At 36.8% G+C, this 25,761-nt stretch overlaps 2 protein-coding genes across 3 annotated transcripts in view; one reads left to right on the top strand and one right to left on the bottom strand.

Annotated features, from left to right (window-relative positions):
- Positions 1-292: 292 nt before the first annotated feature.
- On the top strand, positions 293-20,770 carry cc2d1b (coiled-coil and C2 domain containing 1B). The gene is made up of 26 exons (XM_028021432.1): positions 293-422; positions 705-837; positions 942-1,086; positions 3,616-3,719; positions 4,239-4,358; positions 4,726-4,866; positions 5,203-5,512; positions 6,219-6,340; positions 8,439-8,517; positions 9,893-9,976; positions 10,782-10,918; positions 11,634-11,706; positions 14,468-14,589; positions 14,662-14,791; positions 14,999-15,171; positions 15,968-16,093; positions 16,177-16,235; positions 16,362-16,478; positions 16,562-16,635; positions 16,815-16,873; positions 17,250-17,301; positions 17,566-17,665; positions 17,746-17,836; positions 18,375-18,497; positions 18,592-18,634; positions 19,201-20,770. Exons 2-25 carry the CDS (start codon positions 775-777, stop codon positions 18,598-18,600), a joined length of 2,613 nt encoding a protein of 870 aa, XP_027877233.1. The 5' UTR covers positions 293-422; positions 705-774; the 3' UTR covers positions 18,601-18,634; positions 19,201-20,770.
- Positions 20,771-21,519: 749 nt separating this feature from the next.
- The window catches only part of zfyve9a (zinc finger, FYVE domain containing 9a), a 38,390-nt gene continuing 34,148 nt past the window's right edge, over positions 21,520-25,761 (bottom strand). For both annotated transcript variants that reach the window (XM_028021431.1, XM_028021430.1), the window contains exons 18-19: positions 24,989-25,165; positions 21,520-24,243 (exon numbers count right to left, since the gene is read on the bottom strand). In XM_028021431.1, the coding sequence (XP_027877232.1) occupies positions 24,082-24,243; positions 24,989-25,165 (339 nt within the window). In that variant the 3' untranslated portion in view covers positions 21,520-24,081. The remainder of the gene's footprint in view (positions 24,244-24,988; positions 25,166-25,761) is intronic.

Genomic DNA, 25,761 nt, shown 5'->3' on the forward strand with positions numbered 1-25,761 from the left:
ATTAGTCTTATATGGTGGCATTTACAAAGTAATTTTTTTTGGTTATCTGTAGTCTATAATTATCCAAATTAACACAATGAAACGACAGAAATATCTGCAGCTTTGCGTAATGAGTCTTACTTTTGATTTGAGTTCCTAAATATTACTTAATATTCTAAATTAGATATTTTAAGTGTTAATAAAAATTTCCAATAACAGATTAATGTAATCTAACTGACGCAAGTCTATGTAAAGTTTTTAATTCATGTATAGATGCGTTCAGCGTTGTCTGCCTGTCAGACATGACTCGGGGCTGGACTTCCACCTTTAGCTGCTTTCAGACGCCCTCTTGCATTGCGCATGCGTATTCAAACAAGCGATGTCAAACCGCAGAAGTGAAGCTGATCGTGTGATAACTACCTCATGAACTGGTGAATGGACAGGTAAACAGACACTCTACGCTGAGTTTATATTGTAATATTTAAGTTAATCACTGGCGGTGAAGGCAACAAGTGGAATCTGGGTGTTAGATCAACTTTTAGAGTCGGTAAAAAGTAGCATGTTTGGCTAACAGCTTTAGCTCTGGTCAGTTGGCAGATCGTTGTCACGCAGCGACGGTTGGGAGCCACCTGACAACCGCTCACATGATTTCAACTACTGAAACCGGAATAAAGACAGCAAGAAACAGGGTTTTATTAAATTTTTTAATGTGTTTTGATTTGTAGGGCTAGTTCGGATCAGACGGTTGTCGCTGAAGGGTTTGTTAAACAACAAAAAGCCTAAAAAAAAGGCAACATGTTTGGCAAAAAGAAGAAGGCACCGATGCCCAAAGGACAGGGCGCTGCTGCGGCCAAACAGGTAACAACAACAACAACTACAACTTTAAAGCTAAAATTACGTTAAGCACAGCAGGGAAGATGATTTAAATGTTAAACCTGAAATGTGTGGGGTTTTGTTTTTAGATGGGGTTATTTGTGGACTTGAACCCAGAGGAGATGATGATGGGTGCGGAGGAAAACCTGGACGACCCGGATCTGGAGGCTGAACTTGCTGCTATTACTGGAAATAAAGCAGCTGCTAGAGGAAAAGCCAAGCCAAAGGGGAAAAGTGAGTTCAGAGCTCAATAATTGGAGTTTTGTAAACACACACAATGATTCTGAATGGGCAACATATGTTACATTTTCTGTAGATTTTTGCACCTTTTTCTAGGCATGTCACGATTACAAATTTAGCTGGATGATAAATTGTCCCAGAAGTTATTGCAATAAACGATAATATTGTTGTTTTGACACCATTTTCAACTAATATAATGCAAGAACACATTCTCAAAGATCAATTAACTTTAAATTCTAATGAACATTTAACACTGCAACTGGAAGACGTTTTAAATATACAAAACAAATAAACAAAGCAACAAATAAAATTAATTATAAAGTCTTTGTAAACAAAATTTTCCTTCAAAAAAAGGGCTAGTTGAGACCAAAGCACCAGACTGAAGACGTTTTTCATTCAGTTTTTGGTAGAAAGAGAAAAATGATTGAGCTTGTTTTAATTTATCATGTGATTAAGTGATTTGTTGCTTATTGTGACAGGCCTAGTTGCGATAAGTTTATTCAGGCACTGATCAGACCTGATGTTAACATTTGTCCCGACTGATTCTGATACAAGAAATACTTTTTTAGCTATTTCCAACAATCGAATATTAAATTTTAGTATTGTTTTGATTTGCTTGAGCTGATTCTGATCCCTCTGAAGAAACTATAAAATAAGAAGGTGACTATGCTAAGAATAGAGGCGACTTCACACTGTGTGCATGCGAGAACAGTCACTCTAAAGCACGGTTTTACTATTTTAAAGCGTTATGAATAAGGAGGTCACATTTTTAAGCCGTCTGTCGCATTTTATATTAGCGATTATTGATGTCAGTGCATCTAGCAAAGAATGTGGATCTTTACCTTAACTGATTTCCACAAGCTTGACATTTCTGAATCCATAACAGATCGACACTGAGAACTGAGCAACTGCTTCGCTGTAATATGTTCATTTCTTCCTGATATCTTGCTATCCAATGTGTCTTTGCAGCCTCAGTGATCCACAGACATGTTGTAGAAAACACAGTTTCCTTTCCTGTAGTTTCTTTCATCTTCCAGCTTCCACTAACCTAATTTTTAACATCTGACTGATACCGAAATTGACTGTACCTTCAGTAAACATTTCCAACTTAAAAGCTTATGAATGTCTGATTGGAGAAACATTTGATCTTTGATTTTCTGGCAGATGTTGATGGTCTGATTATGTTTACTGACTGATTTATTTGCGCATGTCTAGATCTTGTGTAATCACTACTACAAGAAGTCACTTTAGCTAACAAAGTTCACATTAGGACGGCTTAATATTAGAAAAGTCTGAGTGAGATATTATTATTGAGTACTGGAGTGATGATGTCAGGTGAGATTAATATATTTTCCCAACAAATCCTATATTTTTGTTATTTTATATTTGTAATAGTTCAGACAAAATATGTATACAGATTGTTTATTATGCAAAACCTTTAATGGGTTCAACTGTATAGCCTTACAGACATGATAGTAAACAAGCATGAGCATCGCTATCCATTCTTCTTCTTCTCTGTTTAATGGCTGCCACTTTGGATCATTTGCCTACTTCTCTCCCACTCCTTGTCTGTTGCACCGGTTCTTTGCATTTCTCTCTTCACACAATTTCCACTTTCAGCTAAATGACCCTGCAGCCATGGTGAATTTTAATAACTTTTATTTGTTGTTTTATGGCCTAATCGGCATCACCTTTGTTCAGTTTTTAGTTCCTTTGTGTTTCTCTAAATCAATTTGCGATCAGGCTGCTAAACTAGCAATCACTAAAGGTGATTTGGAGGAAGACACCTTCCATTTGTTTGTATTTATCACTGGCCATGCAGGATCATATCATCCAGGATGGATGTTAATGATATGTCTGATCAAAGCTTTAAACTCAACTTAGTAAACGAACACGTTTTGCTTCCTAAGAGCCTGCAGTGTTTTACGTCACTGGAAAACAATGCAATGATATCACTTTCAGTTTTATGACCTTCAAACAGGTGGGATATTTGCTTAGTAGTCTGTACTTTGATCTCCCCAGATTTTATAATAATAATAATACCATTTCTTTTACTAATGCATCCCCAACCCATTAAAGACCTCCTGATATTGGTAAAAAAAACAAAAACAAACATTGAGGTGTTCTGGGTCCCTTTTAAATTGGACCTGAATTGATCAAATATGATGGATAATCTGAACTGTTTTGGTCAAAGGAAATCTCAAATTAATCACAGATTCATTCAGTGTTTTTATTGTTGAACTGTTTAACGATTGCCTTGAGTCTGCCTGAGATTCTGTAACTAGATTCTGGAAATTAATCTCCTGAATCTATTATTCTGGAGATTAATTTGATAAAAAATTGGCACATTCTGCATATTTTTTGCTTAACCATTCAAGTGGTGAAGCTACAACTATGAGGAGTTTTGGTTAGAACATATTTACAAAGAAGTTTTCTGAAATTATAGCAACAATAATTATTATCATCTCCATGATTCTCGCTGTTTAACGCGTGAAAATCTGATTGCATGTTTGTATGTTGTAGGCCCTCTGCCCATGGAAGACATTTCAAAAATGGCTGACGAGTGCATGCGAGACGTGGATGAGGATGATGACGACAACAATATTGAAGATGATGAAGATCTATTGGTTAGTGCTGAACATATTACACACTCTTGTCAGAGAAACTGATCATTTTGCAGTGGTCTATGAGTATTAGGGCCATAAAAATAAACAGAAAAGTCAAAATACTGTGCGAATAAAGTAATAGTATTACCAGAATAAAGTTATGTTGCGAGAATAGTCATACAAGAATGAAGTTGAAATATTATCAGAATAATATCATAACTTTATTCTCGTAATTTTATTTCTTTTATCTTCTTACTGTGGCCCTAATATTCCATTGAACCAGAAAAGTTAATTTTTTTTAAAACTAAAAGCTACAACTAGTTCACCCTGCAGAAGAGGAGGAGAACTTTCTATAGATTAGTAATAGTAGACATTAATTTAGCAGTGTTAATTGATAATTTGATCAGTGATCATCCTTAGATGATCCTTAGATGATCACTGTGACATGATCTACATGTTACTGCGCAGGTGGAAAACTTTCCATTCATCTATAAGTCACGCCTGGTTGTTGATCAGTGGGCGCTTTCTTTCTCCCATCAGGCCGAGCTCCAGGAAGTGGTGGGTGACGAGGAAGTCGGGGATGCAGCAACTCCTTCCTCCACATCCTCTGCCTCTGCTGAGTCTTCTCAAGTCGAAACAGTCGAGCCTCCGACTGCACCGGTACGAAACAAACAACACGTCAAATAGACTTTTTCTGTTTTTAGTTGTTGAAAGTAGAAGGAACGAATTTCTGTCCTAATTTCCTGTAACGCACGTGTGATGACTTATTTTGGAAACAATCCAACCGGTAATAGTTTCGGTTGGACCGCAGTTTTAATATCCTTGCATGACTTTAATATTTTAAATGATTTGTGTTATTCAAATTCTAAACGGTAATTATTTTGGTGTGTATGTCCTTGGATTGTGGCTCCTGTGCAAGCAGCAGAGGTTTGCAGCTCACAGTTTGCATACTGACTAATTTACTCAACTCTTTTCTGGGTTTGTTTACGTTACCTGCTTGTTTATTTTTTGCATGTGGCTGAACCAGGAAGTAAAGGTCTCCAAAGCAGCGCCCGGTAGCCTCCAGCATACTCTGGAGGAGCGAGCAGAGATGTACAAGACGGCGATAAAGAATGCAAAGTCTGCAGGAGAGACATCTAAAGCCAGAAGATATGATCGGGGTCTGAAGGTTAGTAAAAATGCACCATGATGATGAAGATACAACTTATTTAAAGGCTCACTTACAGAGGATATATCTGAAATTAAAATCGACATGTATTTTTGTGAAAGATTTATTTATAACCTTTTCCTGTCTGTTGGAAAGAAGTGAGATTTCAAATTAAAATATCCTTCGTTTGTTCTAGAAGTTGATAACACCTGATCTGAATTAATACATGTTCATTTCAGCAGTAAAGAGCCTCCTTTTTATTTTGTGTACAAAACAGAGATCGCCAAGAATAGAAGAAGTTTATTAAGTGATTAAAAAAAGTTTTATTCCTTAATAATGCTGGTTTTCTCTTGACAGACTCTGGAGTCGATGATAGCCGCTGTGGAAAAAGGAAATCCTGTAAACGAATCGGAGATCCCGCCACCTGTAGCTACCGGAGCCCCAACCGCCACATCTCGACCCGCTGTCCCTTCCAGACCCGCTCCACCTGTCCCCTTGCGTCCTGAGCGGGAGACGGAGACGACCACGCTGCCGACGGCCTCACCCGATGCCGTCACACCCAGCAGTGAAGAAGAGCGGTCTTCTTCTACTAGCGTACCGACTCTGAGAGACCTTCCATCGCCGGACGAGACTCCTGCTAAGCTGTCAAAGCTCCGACCGACAGATTGTAAGTTTTACAGTTAATCACGTATTTTAATATAAAAAGAAGTTAAGTTTTAATAAACAAGAGCCAAAAAATGAGTTTTATCTTGTTAGTCAATCCTACTGGCATCTCTTTTTATCATCTTGTTGGCACCAATGTGTTTAAATTTAAACTAGCTTATTCACATGATAAACTAACACAAGCTCATGATTTATTGTTTTTCTCTTTTCTCTCTTTCTACAAAAAAATATACTGCAAAAGTCTTCGTTGGTCTCAACTAGACCTTTTTTTAAGGACAGTTTTTTTTTTGTTTTTTTTTTTACAGAGACTTCATTATTTGTTTTATTTGTTGGTTTGTTTATATATTTTGGAAATTTAAAATGTCTTCCAGTTCTAGTGTTAAATGTTCATTAGAATTTAAAGTTTATTTATTTTTGAGAATGCATCCTTGCATTATATTAGTTGCAAATGACCCCAAAATAACAATATTATAGTTTATCGCAATAATTTCCGGGATAATTTGTCACCCAGCAGAATTTGTTGTCATGACAGGCCTATGTCGTTCAATACAGATACTTTATCAATATAATTGTTTATTTATAAGTTTGTTCTCATTAAGCTGTTAATTGTTTGTCAGAGACTTGTGCCTTTCATTGGTCTGAGTGGAATAGCTGACTTGTTGCCTGAATGAGGCCTTTCTCTGTGGTAATTGTTTCCTCCTCCGTTGCAGCCGTGAATGAGGCGACGAAGGCGATGCTTTTGGAGAGGCAGAAAGAATACAAGCTGGCAGCTCTGAGAGCGAAGAAGGAAGGAGACATGGAGCAGGCCAAGCTTTACTTCAGGACCAGCAAGGTGAGTTCATCGCCCTGACAAACATTTTAAAATATCTTCGGTGTAAAACATCATCTTCTGTTATCCAAGTGAAGTTTTGTTTTAACAAAAAGCAGTTAACTTTTTGGTGGACAGATCCCTAGAAAAACTGCAAATACAGTTTTTTTTTTAAACATGTTTTATAACTCCTGTGTTGCATCTGCAGATGTTATCTCTCATTTATTTGAATGAAATTCAGTCAGGTTGTTGAGCAGAAAATGATTTTGTAACAATTGATAATGTTTTGTCCTTATTTTCTCCTCGTATCACTTCAGTGTTCCCCCTTAAACATTAACTGTTAAACGTTGCTCCTTCTAAAATCACATAATATATTGATTATTATGGTTTTTAAGGACTTGAAGATTTATTTATTGTATTTTTATAGTCATGGCAGTAATTTATAAATGTTTTTTTTAAAGTCAAGTAAGCGTATCTAGGGCAGTCAAACATAACATTTCATTTTGATCATGTCTGCTATTACAGTTGGGTGTTTATTAAAAGGATGAACAGTGTGGTGGGAGATTAAACCAGAAATTCAGAATTTAAACCCCCTGAATTCACCAGAAGTTTCAATTTTAATGTGGTTTCTGCTCAGCATTTTATCTCTTTTTGCTGTCCTGTTTTTCATAGCGTAATCCAAACCTTCATAAACACGTTACTAAAAACTGTGTTTACGCTCACAGCCTTTACCTCATGCAGGCTGTTCAAACCCAAGCAGTGATTTAAGTGTACGTTATGTTGTTGTGCAAAAGACCCAGCATGTTGTTGCTGCTCCAGATTCTGCTGAGCAACGTTGTTCTCAGTTTGGACGGACTCTGGAAGAACAAGAAGCTGCTTTCATTTTGCATTTAATCACTACTTAAAACTCACTGGACAGGTTCAGTGAGCAAAACGTTTTAACATTTCATTTGAAAGCACGCATATCTCCAATTCCCATTACTAAACGCAAAGATATGATCTGTTCTGGTCAAAATGACATCCTTAGTAGTAAAAATTCAAACTAAGGGTATTAATAGTTATGATTTGTGTTAGAAATTTGCTGTTAGAGATCTAGAATTACAACAACTAGAACATCAATATGAAGAATGGCGTACTAGAAAGGTTGACTGTTGATAGGAAGAATGTCATTTTTTAAAATCTTATTTATACTCCTAATATCAAAATAGAATAATGTAAAATAAACAAAAGTACCCAAACTAAAAACAATATTAAGTAATAAACTGTGTTTACTGTAAGAAAGTGGATCATCAGAGGGGTTTTTATCAAGTTTGGATGCTGAAAATAAAATCAGATATTCTGAGTTTCACATAGTCTACCCAACTACCACCATCAACTAGACTGTTTGGGCATCTGGCTGAGAAAAGCTGTTATTTTTTCCATTTTATTTATGTCAAATGTTATCTAGGTTTGGTTTGTCTGTGATACAGGAAGTATGTCACTCTAGAAATCAGAAATGCAATTTTTTTTTACGAGGAAGAAAAAATTTATTGATTTAAAAAGGAAAAGAAAAGCCTATTAAATCTGAAAATGGCTTGCCATAGAGCCAACACTGGCATCTTATTTAGGGTTTACTTTAAACTGTAATATTGCATAATCTTTAGTGGTATGAAACCATAACTTGTTCTAAACCCTGAAACTGGAACCAGTTCATCCCTAGTCTGTGTAGCTGTGTGTGTGATTACGTTGTGTAACAGATTCAGACACCAAAACAGAAAGCCAAGCAAACAACATAGACAGGAATGTAGATTTAGATCACATAAATAAAATATATAAACTGTAATTCATTTTATTGGAATACAAGGCTTAGGTTTGTTCTGTAGGAAGAGTAACCTTATGCTGTAATCAATATGTCAAAAATAATATAATGTTAGGAGAAACACTGTAAAGTTTGTCACCACTCTTTAGCTACTTAATAAAACTGTTTTCCTCTATCAGATGTTTAAGATGTTTGCAGTCTGTTTGTCGGAGTGTGTTGCTGCACTTTCCCACTGCCAGATTTCCCTCAGAGGAATGTGAAATGAAATATGCCAACAATGCCAGAGCTGACACAAGAGCATTATTATTTGTTTTTTGTGTGCAGAACTTCGATGCAGTGATCGAGGCGTTGGAGAAAGGACAAGCAGTCGACCTCAGTGGCCTTCCTTCCCTGCCTGGAAAAGGTCAGGAATGCTGGAAATTAATCAGGTTTTATTAGGGAAGAAGATCTGAATCCCATGGAAGCGTACTGCTGTCATGGAGGAAAATAATAAACACCATCACCTTATAATGTGATAATTATATTGGAGAAATGTGATGCATATGCAAATGTGATAAATTTATTTCAAATGGTGTATTTCCCCAGTTGACTTTTCCTCCAATAAAATCCTTAGCAGGCTAAATTCATATTTAGATTCACTTTATTTTTGTAAATTAACATTACAAAAAAGAAAAGAAAACAAAATATTACTTTGCAAACCAATAATTTACCAAAAAAGGAATGAAATCCTTTGCATGTTATTGTTTACATCTGGGAATTTCACACAACATGGAGGGTACGAAGATGATTGTTTTACATGCCCTCTGTAGCCGCGCTGCTACGATAAAACAACTTTGTTAACTAACTGAAACCAGGAGATGTAGGTATTATTAATTTATTGCAGTGTGCCACAGCATGGGGGAAAATAACGCAGAAAAGTCTTTGAAGAACGAGTCAAACTGGTTACTGTGGTAGAATAGCTACCGCTGCTATAAGCTAAGCTAACACAGCTGTGGTTGATTAACTAGATGAAACCCCTGCTCTACTGATGATCTGTCAGAGTTGGTGTTTAGGTGTTGGTGTTAGTTTAGGTTGCCTTTTTTAACTTTTTTTTTTTTTACTGAACCAAACTCGCCGAATTTCACATCACATCTACATGTTACGGTTGTCAAAGTCGAGCTAACTGAACTACTTCCCTCGCTATTTTTTTTCTTAATTAAAACTTTTTCCTGTTATCTGGTTGTTGTTGTGTTGACAATTAGTAGCAAATCACTGCGTTCCTTTTTTCTTTTATATATCGGGCATACATTTAAGATTTAGCACGTTATATTGATAATTTAACTGCTAAAACCAACGCTAGTCATTGACAGCAAGCAGCTTTTTGCCCTCTATCAGGAAGACGGAGGTGTGACGACTCTGCAACGAGGTCCATTGGCTGAAGCCAAGACTTAAACTTGCCTATAATTGAGAAATAAGAGTGTTACTTGTCTCTCTTTTAATACCCCCATAAACCTGAACTTTCCGTTTAGTTGGACTGAAGTTGTTCGAAACGAAATGTTCAACCAACCCAGATTTCCTTATTAAGGCAACTTTTCACAAGGTTTATTATATCAAAACTGGCTTTAAGTGGACTCAGGATTATAACTAACTGGATATAAATGGTTTGTATTGTGAAGTGTTGTGAAATAACATTGAAAGTACATGACTAAACTATTTTGGTGTGGGAAATTACACCAAATCAGAAATGTGTAATCTGTGTTTTTGGGCCTGGGATTAAATATTCACCTCTTGTGTTTCAGGTGCAGGAGGAATCTCTGCTGCAGTGAGCAAACCTTCATCTGAGCAAAACTTGCAGGCCTCCCAAACTGTTACTGCGGCGTCTGGTAGTTATCAATTAAATATTTAATTTCCAGCTGGTTTTTTGTTGTGTTGTTACCAAATTCCTTTCGTTCTCTTTCCAGTTAACTTCTCTTTGAGATGTTTTATTTATCTCATGAAAAGTGACTTTAAAGAAGGACAAAACATTTATAAGGCTCCAGTGAATCAGGGAGGGAATCAATAGCTGTTGTAAAGGTTTCTTTAAACTCAAAAACATTTGTTTCTCAAATGCTTGGAGAGGCAGTCTGCATGTCTAGATGGTGGATTTTAATTAGCTGTGGGAATGAAAGTGATGGTAACACCTGAATTCACTGATTTACAGGGCTGACCCAATACTTATGGTGACACAGTAACAGTTTTTAAACTGTATGGGGAAGTTTAGAATTTGATTTAAGTATTTTCTATGCAAATATATTGTATCCCCAAATTTTATTTCACATCTTTTTGTCAAAACGTTTGTCCTTCTTCCCATCAGTCCGTCCATTTATTTGTACGCCTGTCCATCTATCCAAGCAAATCTTCATCCATCTATAATTTATCCATTGATTTATTCAACCATAATCAATCCATATGTGTGTTTATCTATCTATCCAGGTGTCTTTCTTCTGTATATCCGTCCATCCAATCATATTCCTCACAGACATTTTGTGAGTGAGCGATAAAAGAAAAGACTGTTTATGTTTGACTTTGGAAAACAAACTTTAAGCATAAACAACACACAGGAACCTTGAGTTACAATTAACATATACTAGCAAGAGTCTTCAGTCTCTTTGTTATGAGGTAGAAATTGAAGACATAAAACTGTTTCAGGCCCTGCTGGCCCTTCGGCTCCCAAAGACGTTCTGGAGGCTCTGGAGCAAAGACGAGTGAAATATGTGGAGGCATCAAATCAGGCCAAAGCCAGCGGAGACGACCGCAAGGCCCGAATGCACGACCGCATTGCTAAGGTACGAGGGAACGCCTTTTACTGTCAATACAGCGACTAGACTGCATGCTTTCAATGCTTTCACATAGCAGATGGATTATTTTTCACTTCTTTATCAGTGCCTTAAAAAACACTGCAAAAACACAAAATGTTACTGTATTTTAGTCTACGTTCTAATGCAAATATCTTAATTCTCTTGAAATAAATCAAAACTAACGTACAAGTAACTTTTCAGCAATATGCAGAAGCTTGTTTTAAGCCAATACTTTCTTAATGTTGATGAAAAAATACTAGTTCACTTATAACATGGAATAATGTCTTGTCATAAGTAAAATAATCTGCCATAAATAGCGCTTTCTCATTATATTAAGGAATTATTTACTTAAAACAAGCTCATGTATCTTCCTGAAAAGTTATTTCTATGTACATTTTAGCTTATTTCATGTGAAGTGATTTTGTGTTACCATTTAAAATTTATTTTTTAGTTTTTTTCCACATACATTTCAGATCATCACAGATTTTATTGTAAAACCAAAATGGGCTGAGTAAATACGAGACACAGAGTCACTTCCTCCCTAATTTAACTCGTAAATTATGTGGAAAGTTTAGTTTAATTTTTCTAATGGTCAGTTTCCCATCAGACATGTAGAATCAAGACGTACGATAGAAAATCTATTTATTCTCTTTGTAAATTACAACTTACTGTAACTAAAACCGTTTCAATCTCTCTGCTGCAGCAATATCAGAGCGCCATCCGGGCTCACAAAGCCGGGAAACCTGTCAACTTCGAAGAGCTTCCAGTTCCACCTGGTTGGTACCATGTTGCTAATTTTATCTCATTTTATGGCTTTATGTCCCGCTTAGAGAGGCTGAGCAACAAAAAGGAGGAAAGCCATGCCAACTTACAACTTTATGGCAGCAATAAATTAATCCTTGGTCCATTTATTAAGCAGAACCAGTCCTGGTTCCTACAGTTGACCGGTTCCAAAGTATGAGCTGGTAAACTAGAGGAGTGTGTCATTGCAGTTGGATTTGCGTCAGCATCTAGGTAACATACAGTACAGACCAAACGTTTGGACACACCTTTTAATTCAATGAGTTTCCTTTATTTTCATGACTATTGACATTGTAGATTCACACTGAAGGCATCAAAACTATGAATAACACATGTGGAAATATGCACTAAACAAAAAAGTGTAAAACAACAGAAAATACCCCTTATATTCTAGTTTCTTCAAAGTAGCAACCTTTTGCTGTGATTACTGCTTTGCACACACTCTGCATTTTCTTGATGAGCTTCAACAGGTCGTCACCTGAAATGGTTTTCACTTCATAGGTGTGCCCTGTCAGGTTAATAAGTGGGATTTCTTGCCTTATAAATAGTCATGAAAATAAAGAAAACCCATTGAATTAGAAAGGTGTGTCCAAACTTTTGGTCTGTACTGTATATCTATAAAATCCACTAGTAGATGGATTTCGAGCTACCTGGAGAATAGAAAACAGTTTGTACAAGTACATGATACTAGATCCGAATTTTGTGAAATTACATGTGGAGTTCCACAGGGCTCAGTACTTGGACCAAAGTTGTTCATCTTATATGTAAATGATTTGGTAAATGTATCAGGGTTTTTCAAATGTATTCTATTTGCGGATGATACCACTTTTTTTTGTCAGGGCAATGATATAAAAGGGATGTTAAAAGAAATGAAAATAGAATTTATGCAAATACATAAATGGTTCAAACTTAATAAATTATCTTTAAATTTGGACAAAACAAATTATATGTTATTTACAAGGAGACAAAGAACTGTAAACACTCCATTTAAAGTTGATGGTGTAGAGATTTGTAGAGTTAGTGAGGTGAAATTTTTGGGTGTGATAATTGACGAGAAATTATCATGGAAATCCCATTTGAATTATTTAAGAACAAAATTAGCAAAATCAATTGCAGTGCTTTATAAAGTACGGGATTTTCTGAATGATCATGCACTATTTATGTTGTATAATGCACTAATTGTTCCACACTTGGTTTATTGTGTTGAGGTATGGGGAAAGGCATGTTATACTAGTACAAAATCTGTTTTTGTTTTGCAAAAAAGGGCAATAAGAGTTATTGCTCGAAAACATGGTAAATATCCAACAAATACATTATTTTGTAATTTGAGGTTTTTGAAATTCAATGATTTAGTTGATTATAATATTTTGTTGGTTATGTATAAGGCACACCTAAAAACATTACCCTTAAACATCCAAAAAAATTTTGAAAAGAGAGAGAGTGGTTATAACCTTAAGGGGACACAGATTTTTAAGAAACCTAAATTCAGAACTTGTTTGAAAGAACGATGTACTTCGATACAAGGAGTCAAACTGTGGAACGACCTGCAAAACGATGTTAAAAATGTTAAATCATTACACATGTTTAAAAGAATGTTAAAGATTGTTTTTTTGAAGAAGTATGAAATAGTATAAAGTCAAAGTATAGTATTGTTCAGTTCAGATTGATGATTGACCTTGTTTCTTTGTTCTTCCTTTGTTTTCTTTTTTTGTCACATAAGACAAATCAAAAAAATTTTAGTTTTTTTTTTTTTGTTTGTTTTTTGTTGTTTTGATCCATAGTTGAGAAAAAGGGGCAGATATTATAAGATTATTTTCTTCTTTCTGCTACCTTTCATTTCATTTTTAAATTATTTTATTTTTTTTCTTTGTATTAAATTTTTTTTTTTTATTTGTATTGAATGAAATGAATAAAGATTTAATAATAATAATAATAATAATAGTAGATGGTAAGATTAGAGCAGGAGTCCCATTAGCTGAATATTTTTCATGTTTGATGGTTTATTTTGAAGATGGTGATTGAAAGATCTGAAGGCTGTCTGTCATTTTAACTCTGCGAAAACAAAATCTAATCAAGTAAGACAAAGCTAACTCTCAGCTATTGTTTCAGCTAGAAACAAGAACAAAAGTACAAATTCCACTGGTAGATTATTACATTCATACAACATAAATGTAATAATTGTCTTGTTAAAAACAAAATAATCTGCCAGTGGAACTTGTACTTTTTAAAAATCAATTTTAATGAGTTATTGACTTAAAACAAGCTCTTGTTTTGTGTTGAAAAGTTGCTTCTAAGTTAGTTTTGTCTTATTTCAAATGTACTAAGATATTTGGACCAGAAACGAGACAAAATATTTTGTTAGATTCTATTTTTGCACTGATTATTTTAAAAATAGATTATAACTGTTTTTGACACTGAGTAAGAATGACAATGAAAAGGTTTAGTGTAATCTTTTTATTAGAGATTTCTGGGACCTTTTCTCCTTTTTTTTTTTCTTGCTTCCCTGTGAAAAAGATTTGTTTTTTGTTGAGCTTTAAAAGTCCCAAGTCATGGATTTTATGGCAATGAAAGTTTTAACTCCAAACACTCAAATGATTTTTAATCTTTTGTCCTTTTAACGTTTCAGCCAATGAGGAGGATGTCACATTTTGACCTGTAAATTGCTGCTTTTTCAAACAAGAAGCAGGATTTTTCAGCCTGATTTAAAAAAAGCTAAATGTCGACTCGATGTTTCAGGTTTTCCGCCGATCCCGGGCCAGAAGGTGGCAGGCGATGATCAAGGGTTGGTCGCTACTCTGGAGGCGGCCAGCAAACTCGCTTCCACTAATGTTGAAGATGATGATGAAAAGGAGGAAGAGGTGAGTTTTCTGGTTTTTCTTTGGGTTTTCTTTTACAGTAGATTGTTTTTCTCCTGACTCAGTCTCTCTCAGTCAAAGGTCGGTGTTTTAGAAAAGCTGAAGGAGCCGGCGTTGGACGTCCCATCAGCCAGTCCAGAGAGGAAAAGGTCGCCGTCGGCTTCGCCTGACAGAAAGTCTCCAGAGGAAAACCTCTCGCCTGCAGGTTTGTCTCTGAATCAGCATCGTTTACTGACTGACTGGATTAACATCCAAATGAACAAAAAGTTCCCAAGCTTATGAATATATAATGACATAAAGAATATTTGACAAAAAGTTTGATCTTGAAAAGTGCTTGAATTATTTTGTAGGAAAAGTGTGTGAATCCTGCGTGTTATTCCTGCTTCAGTTGATTTCTTTGTGTCTTCTCCAGCCGCTCAGCTGCTGGAGCTTTTGGACAGCAGGAAGAAACAGTTCATGAAGGCGGCTCTGCAGGCCAAACAGAAGGACGACATGGAGCAAGCAAAGGTTTTCCTCCGCACCGCGAAGAGCTTGGACCCCATGATCGAAGCGGTGCGCAGCGGCAAAACGGTCGACATCAACACGGTGTGCAAGAAAACATGCCCTATTCCTGCGTTCTGTGAAACGTCTCAAACTTTAGGAAGTTTTCACACCTAGTATAGACTCTATTGAACTGGGGCTATTGGACTATATTTTCAGCTGGTGGGGTTCGCATTCACACTGCACTGAGACAAACGATCCAAACTAATTGAAAAGCTGTTCCACTCCTGGCCTGTGGGGGCACTGCACCAATAACTACTGAAGGAATTGACACAAAAACCGTTGAAGAAGACCTGAGTTCAACTTTCTTCTTCATAGAATGAAAACAAAAATTACTGGCATCAGATTTTAGCGGTTTAAGAATTAGTTTGGACAGCAGCAACAGGTGTAAAATCACTTTAAACCAAGTTATATTCTGCTTTTCCTTGATCTCCGGATCGGCTTTACTCAACACACAGACCCGTTGCCGTGGCAATCGGCACAAGACCTCCGCTAACCCACAGAGCAGAGAGTAATATATTTACCATAATGCCCTGCGCTGCAGTCAACTTCCTGTTTTTGGATTGGCCTCTGGTTTGTTTGCATTCACATTGCATTCAAACGGCGTCAGAGTTCACTTAACCGAACCGAGGCCGAAGTGGCGGACCACCAGAGTCCGCTTTTTTAGTTTGCATCGGAGTCCGGTTAGCTTTCACTCGTCCCCAAATGAACCGGACCTTCCAGACCAATGAACTAGTTTGATTAAAGCAAACTGAACAGGGCTGGTGTGAATGAATCCTTTGTGATGTCTTTTTTCCCCCCAAACAGCAAACTGTAACAGATGTTTGTTGTTCTGTTGAAGCTGCCGTCGCCCCCTGGTGACGAGGAGGACGACTTCATCCTGGTTCACCACAGCGACATTCAGGTTTCAGAGAAAGCTGGCCCGGTTTACACACAACTGTCCAACATCCTGAAGGAGCAGCATGAGGTGAAACTCTGAGAAACAAACCCTAACTTTGGTTTCTTCATTTTTCTTTCTCCAACCGCTGCGATTTCCATTTATCCTTCCAGAAATGTTTGACGTACTCCAAGCAGTTCACTCACCTGGGGAACATCTCTGAAACTACAAAGTGAGCCTCTTCTGTTGTTTCCTGAAGTTTACCGCTGCACTGATTTGTTCTTGGAGCTCAGGATTGTGATGAAATGATCTGATTTCCCGGAGCATTACACTGATGTGACGTGTTTGTGTGTTTGAGGTTTGAGAAAATGGCAGAAAGCTGCAAGAAGAGCCTGGACGTCCTGAAGCTGGCTCAGTCCAGAGGCCTTCCTCCCCCGCCGCATCACTTCGAGGAGAAATCCTTCCGCACTGTGAGGTGGGAGCATTGCTTATCTAGTCCTGACCAGGTGTTGATCCTCATTTACCCCCAAGGTGTTCACAGTTTTTCTCTTCCTCTAGAATATTTCCAGAGCTGAGCAGCACAGACATGGTGGTTATCATCGTGAAAGGGATGAACCTTCCTGCTCCCAGTGGTAAAAACTATTTTCTGTACCAGAGACACAGCGGAGAATCGGATAAACTAAAGTGTTTAGCTGAACGTTTCCTGAAAAGTCGAATTCAAGATGACTTTTTTATGTTTACATTTATTACTAAATATTATGTTTTGAAGGAAAAACTATAATATTCTTCATGGTTGTTTTATCTTCCACAGGAATTCAACCGAATGATCTGGATGCTTATGTCAAGTTTGAGTTTCCCTACCCCACCGCAGTAAGTTTGTTTAAATTAATATTGAATTATTTAGAACATGTGACTAGGAAGAGGATTAGGGACACTAAAAAAAACTAAACTTACTGTATTTTTTGGTCAGAATTTTGACTTTTTTTTTCTGAATTTTGACTTTTTTTTCTCTGAATTAATTTTTTTCTCTCAAAACTTTGACTTTTTTTCCTCAGAATTTTTTTTCTCACAATTTTGACCTTAATCTCAGAGGATTGAAGTAAAAATAAAAAAAAACAGTGAAAATTATTTTTCGATGGCCCTAATCCTCCCCTGTTCATGACATTTATGATAAAATCTGTTTTCTTCTTCATTAAAATCCGTTTCCTGCTTCATTAAAATCCGTTTCTTGCTTCCTCCCCTGCAGGAGCAGCCGCAGAGACACAAAACAAATGTCATCAAAAACACTAACTCACCAGGTAAATCATGAATCTGATGTCGAGACGCTTTCACTGCTTTTTATGAATATTTTTCAACGTTGTCAATAAACTAGACCTTAAAACAAGGATTGAAACAAATAATTTTATTTAAGAAAGTTGTTTTCTTTAACTTTTACTGAAGCCATTGCTAGACGCAATTGATTTATTGATTAGTGTTGTTGCTGTTTTTTTCCTGTTGGTTCCTGAAGTGATTATGGCTTTTGTTTTGCTCATGACGTGTTTCTGTGTTTTTTTTCTTCCCAGAATACAACCAGAGCTTCACGCTGTCGATCAACCGGAACCACCGCGGCTTCAGGAGAGTCGTGGCGTCAAAAGGCCTCAAACTGGAGCTGCTGCACAAAGGGTGAAGCTTTGTCTCATTCTCATTTAAAAATTATTCATATTTACTAAAAGACAGAGACACGTTCCTTTCTTTCGTCTCAGGGGTTTCCTGCGGAGCGACAAGCCCGTCGGGTCGGCGCTGATAAAGCTGGACAAACTGGAGTCACAGAGCGAAATCAGGGAAATTGTAGAGGTAAGAAAAAGGAGAAACTCTGCAGAAATGTTCAACCTGTTCCTTTTTTTGGTAAATTATTGGTTTGTAAAATAGGATTTTATTTTGTTTTCTTTTTTGTGATGTTGTCAATTTACCAAAAATAAAGTTAATCTTAAAAATATTGCTAAAGACATTAAGTATGTTTTCTAAAAGACTAAAGCTAGCTGGGCTTTTCTCTGCTGTCACACAGAGTTTCTGATCTAACAGTGAAACTGTAACTTATAGGAAGTCAGGATTTACATTTTTAAATAATTTAATGTAAACACCATGTTTGTTTCACCAGATGCAAATCTGAACTCTATACACTAAAAAAAGAGAACGTAGCTCCAACTTTAAAAAAAAAGTTAATTTATCACATTAAGTTTGTATAAACGTAATAAATTTACTTGAATAAACTTAACTTGGTCACTTGTAATTAGTTCACTCAAAATATTGGTCAAAGAGCTAAACTAATAATAAATAACAATAAATAATTGCTGCTCTTCGTTTTTTTTTTTGTTTTGTTTTGTTCTGGCAGGTGATGGACGGCCGTAAACACACAGGAGGTCGAGTTGAGGTCAAAGTTCGTCTGCGGGAGCCTCTGAGCGGCCAGGATGTTCAGACGAGTACCGAGCGCTGGTTGGTCATCGACTCCTCAAAGGTAAACAAACTGTCACAACATGTTTTTTAGTTGTTTTTTTTCTAATGTAATCTTTCACCTGTTGAAATGTTTTCTAACTTTCTCCCTTTTTTAGGGTCTTTAGTTTTTTATCCAATTCGAAGGAGTTTCACTTGAAGGTATGTTTTTTCACATTTGTTTTTTAGTGAATAAATAATATACTGTATATATTTGTGGTTTAAAAACCCCATAAAACTTCTTATTTATTTAAGAATCAATTTCCACTTTGTTGATCTTACAGTCACCAATCAGTGGCAGAAATATCAGCTTTATTTGTTTTTATGGTGGGCACTAATAAATGTGCACTAAAAACTAGGCTAAAATACTTGGTAAGATTTTGTTTTTACAGTGTAGAGAGGATAGCAAAATATAAGATTTTTTTCTGAATTTTTTAAAATATTTGTCTTAAAAAATATTGCATTTTCTTAAGTCTTGAATTGTCATAAAAAGTTTGAAATTGTATTCAAAAGTTTTAGATTGTCTTAAATTGTCTTAAAAAGTTTTAGATTGTCTTAAAAAGTTTTAGATTGCCTTGAATTGTCCTTAAGAGTCTTAAATTGTATTCAAAAATTTTAGATTGTCTTAAAAAGCCTTGATTATTGCTGGTGAAACCTGCAGCTGTTAATCCTCATTAATCCAGAGATTTGTTTCAGAATATTTTATCAATAATCTCTTCGCCCTGCAGGTGAAAACGGCCTCAATCAAAAACTCTTGGGATGACAAAGATGAGGTTCGGGGTCTCTGCTGAGGACGGTGACTGGTTCACATGGGACTGCGACCTTCACTGACCTTGGACGTCTTTAAACTTTTGCACATTAGCGCCACGCGGCAGCGTATTTTTGCACAGGAGACGGTTGGTGTCGTAGAGGCATGAAGCGATGCGACGACTCAGGCACCGGTTTTCACGAATCAGCTGCGCGTCTCCTGCTGATGCTGAGGAGCTGCTCTCATCCTGCCGGCTAACTGAAATTCATTTCATATCCTGCAGCCAATAATGTGTACAAATTCCTCATGTTTATACGAGTCTGGGATCGAGAACTTCACTATGCACTAATACCAAAGTAATCAGAGTTGCTGTAAAATCCTGCACATTTGAAATCACCTTTAGTTGCCAAATCTGCCGCAGACGTTTGTACTGACATTTATGCAACATGGCCGACATTTTCCCACCTCCAGTTTTCACCGTTTGAATCATTAAGCCAAGAAGTTACGAAGAAACTCGAGGTGCGACTTTATTTTAGAGACAACTCGCTCTCAGCGCTTCCTTCTCAGACTCGACGATTTACATGTGTTTTGTTTACAGAGAGGAGCACAAAACCACAGGAAACCTTAGTATATAAAGATAAAGGAATGGGTCAGAGGTCACTGAGTAACTTACCTAAAGTAGTTGTCTTTATTTAATGTAGCTAAATGATTAGTTTCCTGCTTTGCATCACAATTTAAAGGGAGAAATGATTCCCTTTGTGGCTGGAAACTTTATTTTCAGCAGAAAGACTGAAAACTGTTGGATGATGTCAATTAAGCAAAAAATAATAATAATTTTTAATTATTTTAAAGCCATTGTTGACATTTCAGCTCTTTCTGGTTGTTTTTTTAAAGGGCCAGTTACTGTAAAACAGAACAACTTAAAGTAAGTCATCTGTAAAGTTAAAATTTGAAAAAATCTTTGTCACCAAGTCTCGTATGTAAAACTTAAAGATGTCTTTAAAAATAATAAAATTTTCATTTTTGCAGAATAAACTTTCACTGAACATTTTAGAGAAATCTATTTATTCAGCAGATAAAATTATTTTAACACATTAATATTAAAATCCAAAAACCCTTAGCAACTTCTTTTAAAATAAATTTAACTGAATAATTTCTGAAATACATTTTTTTTTTAAAGCCGATCAGAGTTTCTAGGAACTTCTAATCTGTGACTCTGTTTCCCTGGGGAATTAATAAGATGTGACACAGCCGCCCATCTCTCCTCAGTGAGCAGGATGAGACTGCAGGCAAAAAAATAAATCTCCAAAGGTCATAGTTCAAATAACGTTTTGATGTCTTGCATACTGCTGTTGGTACATTGGTGTACAATGTAAGGTTGGTGGGCCATTTGTGGCCCTCGGAATGATTTTACAGATGGACACTTCTCTAATTTTTTTACAAATTAAAAATGTTTCACCTCAGAATAAATATAATGAAGAGAAACTAATTAATTTTTCTCAAATTCTCAGTGTGAGTTTATGCTGCTGCAGTGAAATAACTTTAAAAAATATATATATTAGTTCTGATCACAAGAGTTTGTATTGACAGAAACTAAATCAGTTAACAGATTTTTGTTTTCTGAAATGCCTCAGATTGAGCGCGGAGAAGCTGTTAAATTTGCATACTGGCCCTTTAAATCTCCCAGCTGTTTAGCACCAAATGAAGCCATAAAACCTGCTGAGCCAAGTGAGTCGACGCCAATGTGACCTCAGTTTGGTCCTACATTTCACATTTTGTCTTTATTCTGAACTTGAACTTGTAATACATATTTGGTCGCCATTTTGTTTTCTGGTGTTTAATCGACTGCAGGTTCATAAAATAATCTGTCGATGTTTCTGTGAAGCTGCACCGTAATGTGTCTGAGAGCATCTAAAACTGTATTAGAAATTAATATTCTGATCATGATTCAGTGTAACATCAAAACCAATAATTTTACTGTTAATTTAATTCTGCTGCATAAAAGTTTTCCTGCAAAAAAAAGGACATCACTTCATTTTTCTATAAGGTTTATTTTACATATGCTTTTTTTTTTCTTCTTCAAATAACCACTTAATGACATTTGTAAAAGAAATATAAAGTACAAGAGTTTTGGCTTTCCCAAACTGATAATTTAAAAAAAACAAAAAAATAACCAGTAAACAGCTGAACAAGTGCATTTTTCAGGATTTATTTACTGTTAAAATGCACAAAAAAAAGCTGATTTTTGTCTCCGTTTTGCATGCAGTGTTTTTAGAGTTTTGGACAGAAACATTTTTTATTTTTACAACAGAAACAAAATGCTACTTTTCTGGTCAAATTGCACCTTTAGCGTCGGGGATTTCTGACATATTGCACATATCTGAAGACGTCACTGTAAACGAAGACTCGGGGGGGCGGGGGGAAGAATCGGTTTGTTTTGGGGCAGCATGAAACCGAATGACGATCACAGGAAGTCAACCAGGAAGTGGCGATTGTTTCACCTTTTTATCACGATTACAGAACCTCCTAAAACACCTGATGGAAAGAAATGATCCGTTTCTAATGGGAAATGTTGGCTCTTCTGCAGATTTTCAACAGATTGTCAAACGTTTTGATTCAACAGATGAGAAGAATCTCACGAGTAGATGGAGAATGTCACACTGAATGATTACTGTACAGACTTTTGATTTCTTTTTTTTTTTCTCTGTTGGCGGGGAAACGGAAACGGGAAGAATACATTCGTAGTTTTCATCCGCAGGTCCGAGCCGCCGCTGGACGGACCCGATCTCTGCGTAGCTGCACTGCGAACGGCTGGAGCGTCTCCGGAGCTGCAGAGATTTTGATTTCGGGGTGTTTTGGAAGGAAGCAGAACGCGGAGCGGAGATACATTCAGCCTCGGATCAGTCAGTGAATTTCTGAAATTACCTTTTCCTCCCAGAACGCGGCGCTCAACTTAAATGGCTTAGACTCCAGTGCACTGCTTCTGCAATTAGTTTTTATATCTCTTTATATATATATATACTGTATATGTTTATACATTTTTAACAGTTGTTCGCATAATTTGAAAAGACTAAATGAAATGCAGCTGAAGTACGGCGGGACCTTTAGAAGTTTTGTATGAGGACACAGACAATAGCGTAGGGAAGAAATGGCTCCACTTTAAAAAATATATACAAGTCTATGCAGAATTTGGTGACGATGAGTAAAGCTTAAAGTTTAGCTGACGAATCTTCTTCCCTTGACGACGCTCTGCTGCAGGCACTGAGCACCATGGTGCGAAAAAAAACATGTCTCTCCTCACGAACGCACCGTCCTCCACCTCCAACGATTCCTTCAGCAGCATCCGTGCTACACAGAGGCAGGTTTTTACCCAGAATGCATCGCTTCATCTGGCTGACACAGTGACATCGGAGCAAACGTCCGATAAGAAGCAGAGGAGCCGTCGGGTCTGTCCGAAACGCCACACCGAAAGCCTCAAACTAATTATATCATCACACAGCTATTAAGTTCATTTTTTTATGTCTTCCAGCGTTTTGTGATTTTTTTTAATGACATCAAAAAGCTCATTTTTTAATGCTAATTTAGAAATATTTGCGCGTATACTAAATATTACTTTCCTACTGGAACTGGACATAAAGTAAAGAAAGACAACACTGACACCTGCTGGTGACAGTTGTCACTTAAACCCTTTTTTTGTCATTTTTTTAAATGAAAATTTGCAATAAACTAACTCACAGTTATGCATTAGGACGAAAATATTTGGGGATTTGTTGATTTTTACATGAAAAATTATAACAGGTTGACGATAAAAAATTACATTGACAAAACAATATTTAAGCACACAATTATTTTTTCTTATGTCTTGCGAGAGTTTGGGGGGCCACACAGTAACTTATGGAGGGCCAGATTTGGCCCCCAGGCAAGTGTTAGTTTCACTGGGAGATTATTTGACTTAACAGAAGTTTGTACATCTTGCTGAAAAGTTACTTGTAAATTAGTTTCCACCTTATTTCAAGTCTAAGATATTCGCACTGGAAACTAACAGATAATTGGTCGGATTCTGTGTTTTTGCAGTGAGATCGAACCTGGAACCTAAAAACACCCCACTGTTAAAACATTGTGGCGAAACGGCCCAGTCAAAGTCACGTGGTGAAACGTGAAACCTGATGTGCAGAGATGCTCCTCTGTCCAATATGAAATCTGTGCTTATGTCCAAAATATCTGCAGCTGCAACCGCAGCATTACGGTTCTATAGAGCATCCAGAGGCTGAATTAGTGATTAAAACATTAAATCCGGCAGATTTTACTTCTAAATCATCACATTTCTACAAATTTCTCTTTTTTTGGTGGTGGTGGTAAAAAATCTCCTTTGTCAAACCACCAGAGCACAAACGTAACATTTTTGCTGCACTAATCCAGCCGAGATGATTGGCATAAAATTTAGTCTGACTTGAAGGAGTTGGCTGGTTGACCTTTCATGACCTCTGGAAACATTTGTTAAAATCTTTAAATTGATAGCGGCACCAATGAAACGTTTTGCAGCACAAAAGTTTGACACCAACTTGTTTAGATTTGAAGAAGGTGGCGGGGCGAACTTCACTCGGGTGTTTATGAATTTAACCCTTCGGAGGCCAGAGCGTGGCGGTCAGGACAGACTCTCTGCTCTGAGCTTCACCTCTGGATGGAAGCAGACGGCGGAGGATGCATAGGTTGGACTGGAGGAATGCTACCTGGACTGGACCGGCACAGTTTTCTGGTTCTTTTTGAGGCGCGAATGGTTGGAGGGAGATGGGAGGAGGACCAGGCTGTGAGATGGTGCTAAAAAAGAAAGAAAGAAGAAGTCTGCGAGTGTTTGTGTCTCCTAGGAGATTATCTCCAGGATGTAGAAGACGAGCTCCATGACGACGGGGCCTTCACTCAGCTGACACGCCCCGTTGTGGATGACGGGGATCAGGGCACTGTCCAGGTCGCTCAGGTACTGAGGGAGGAGGGGCTGGCCGTTACTTCCTGCCAGGTAACCCACCTGCAAAAAGAAAGAACGAGAGAAAGAGAGACAGAGACAGATTGAGACAGAGAGACGACAGAAACGTCAGAACTAGAACCGAAATCAGATTTTAATTTCCATATTAAAACTTGACTAAAAGCATCAAATGTTTTCAGATGAAGTTTGACCTAAATTCTTCTTTTATTGATGAGAACAGATGAAATATGTTTTCTTCAATAATAAGAAAACTGGATGTTTTTCAGGAAAACTTGCAATACAACATTAGAAGTTTTGAATCTAGCATCCCGATGTTCCTCCACACACACAAAAAGGATTTGTTTATTTGTTTAATTAAAAATAGTTGACAATTTATTGTTGAAAACAATATTGGCGGTCAGGACAGACCGCCAATATTTGGTGATTTTAGTTTTTGAAAATAAAGTTAAAGTTTTTTTTTTTTTTACTATTTTATTTTATTTATTTTGTGCCTGCTTTTTGTCTTAGAGTGGTTGTGAAGTGAGGTCACTTCTCTTATTCATGCGTTTTATTTATTTTTGTTTTGTTTTACCTTGAGGCAACACTGGATTTTTTTTTGTTTTGTTAAAAAAAAAAAATATTTGTGAGAAAAAGTTTGGACTTTAAAAATAGCTACATTTAAGATCACAGCGGTTCATTTCTACTGCCGGAGCTTCTGTCGTTCTCCAGCAGATCTCAGCCGACTGGGCTGGCATCCGGGTCCAAACGGCTCCCTGAGGATGACGACGCGGCGGCGGCTTCGTCCTACCTGGTCGGAGTCGAGCGTGACCCTCAGGCCGAGCTTGGCCATGCCGTCCTCCTTCAGAAGCTTGAGGTGCGGACACAGCGCCATGCAGAACGCCCGCGCCACGTTCTCCACCAGCCGGCTGTGGTCGGCCGGGTCGCTGAGCCCGCTGGGCTGGTCCTCGCTCTGCAGGAAGAACACCTGAGGAAAACACACACACACCTTAAACGCACCGCAGATATTAGCTTTATCTTTTCTTAAATTAACTTTTTCTCTTTATTTTCAGGGTTCTTTAAATCCTTGAATTTCATTGATGTGTTTGGAAAATGCTTGATATTTTATAACATTTTACAATAAAAAACAATCTAACATTTGATTAAAAGCCCAACTAGACATTAGTAATGAATAATAACATAAGGATGTAAACATATTCATACTTCTCCTCTGTAACTGTTTAAAGATATAAAAAGAACTTTAAAATTTAAATTTGGAAAACATTATGTACAGTTGTAACCAGGCATTTTCATACACTTAATAAAAAACATTATTTTTCTCGCTGTCTGAAGTTAAATCAGACTAATTTTCTCTAGTTTTAGGTCAATAATATTATGTCTATTTGCTAAATGCCAGGAAACTTAAGAACATTTTTTAGATTTTTTCTTAAGCATTTAATTTGAGCACATTTCAATGTAATGAACATTTAATATTCCTAATGGCTCAGTGACTTATTGACTTAAATAAAGGTTGGTTTATATTTTTGTTACATTAAATAGCGTTTTTGAAATTGGTGGATTTTT

Source organism: Xiphophorus couchianus, chromosome 6 (assembly GCF_001444195.1).
Source record: "Xiphophorus couchianus chromosome 6, X_couchianus-1.0, whole genome shotgun sequence".
Taxonomy (NCBI): Eukaryota; Metazoa; Chordata; class Actinopteri; order Cyprinodontiformes; family Poeciliidae; genus Xiphophorus; species Xiphophorus couchianus.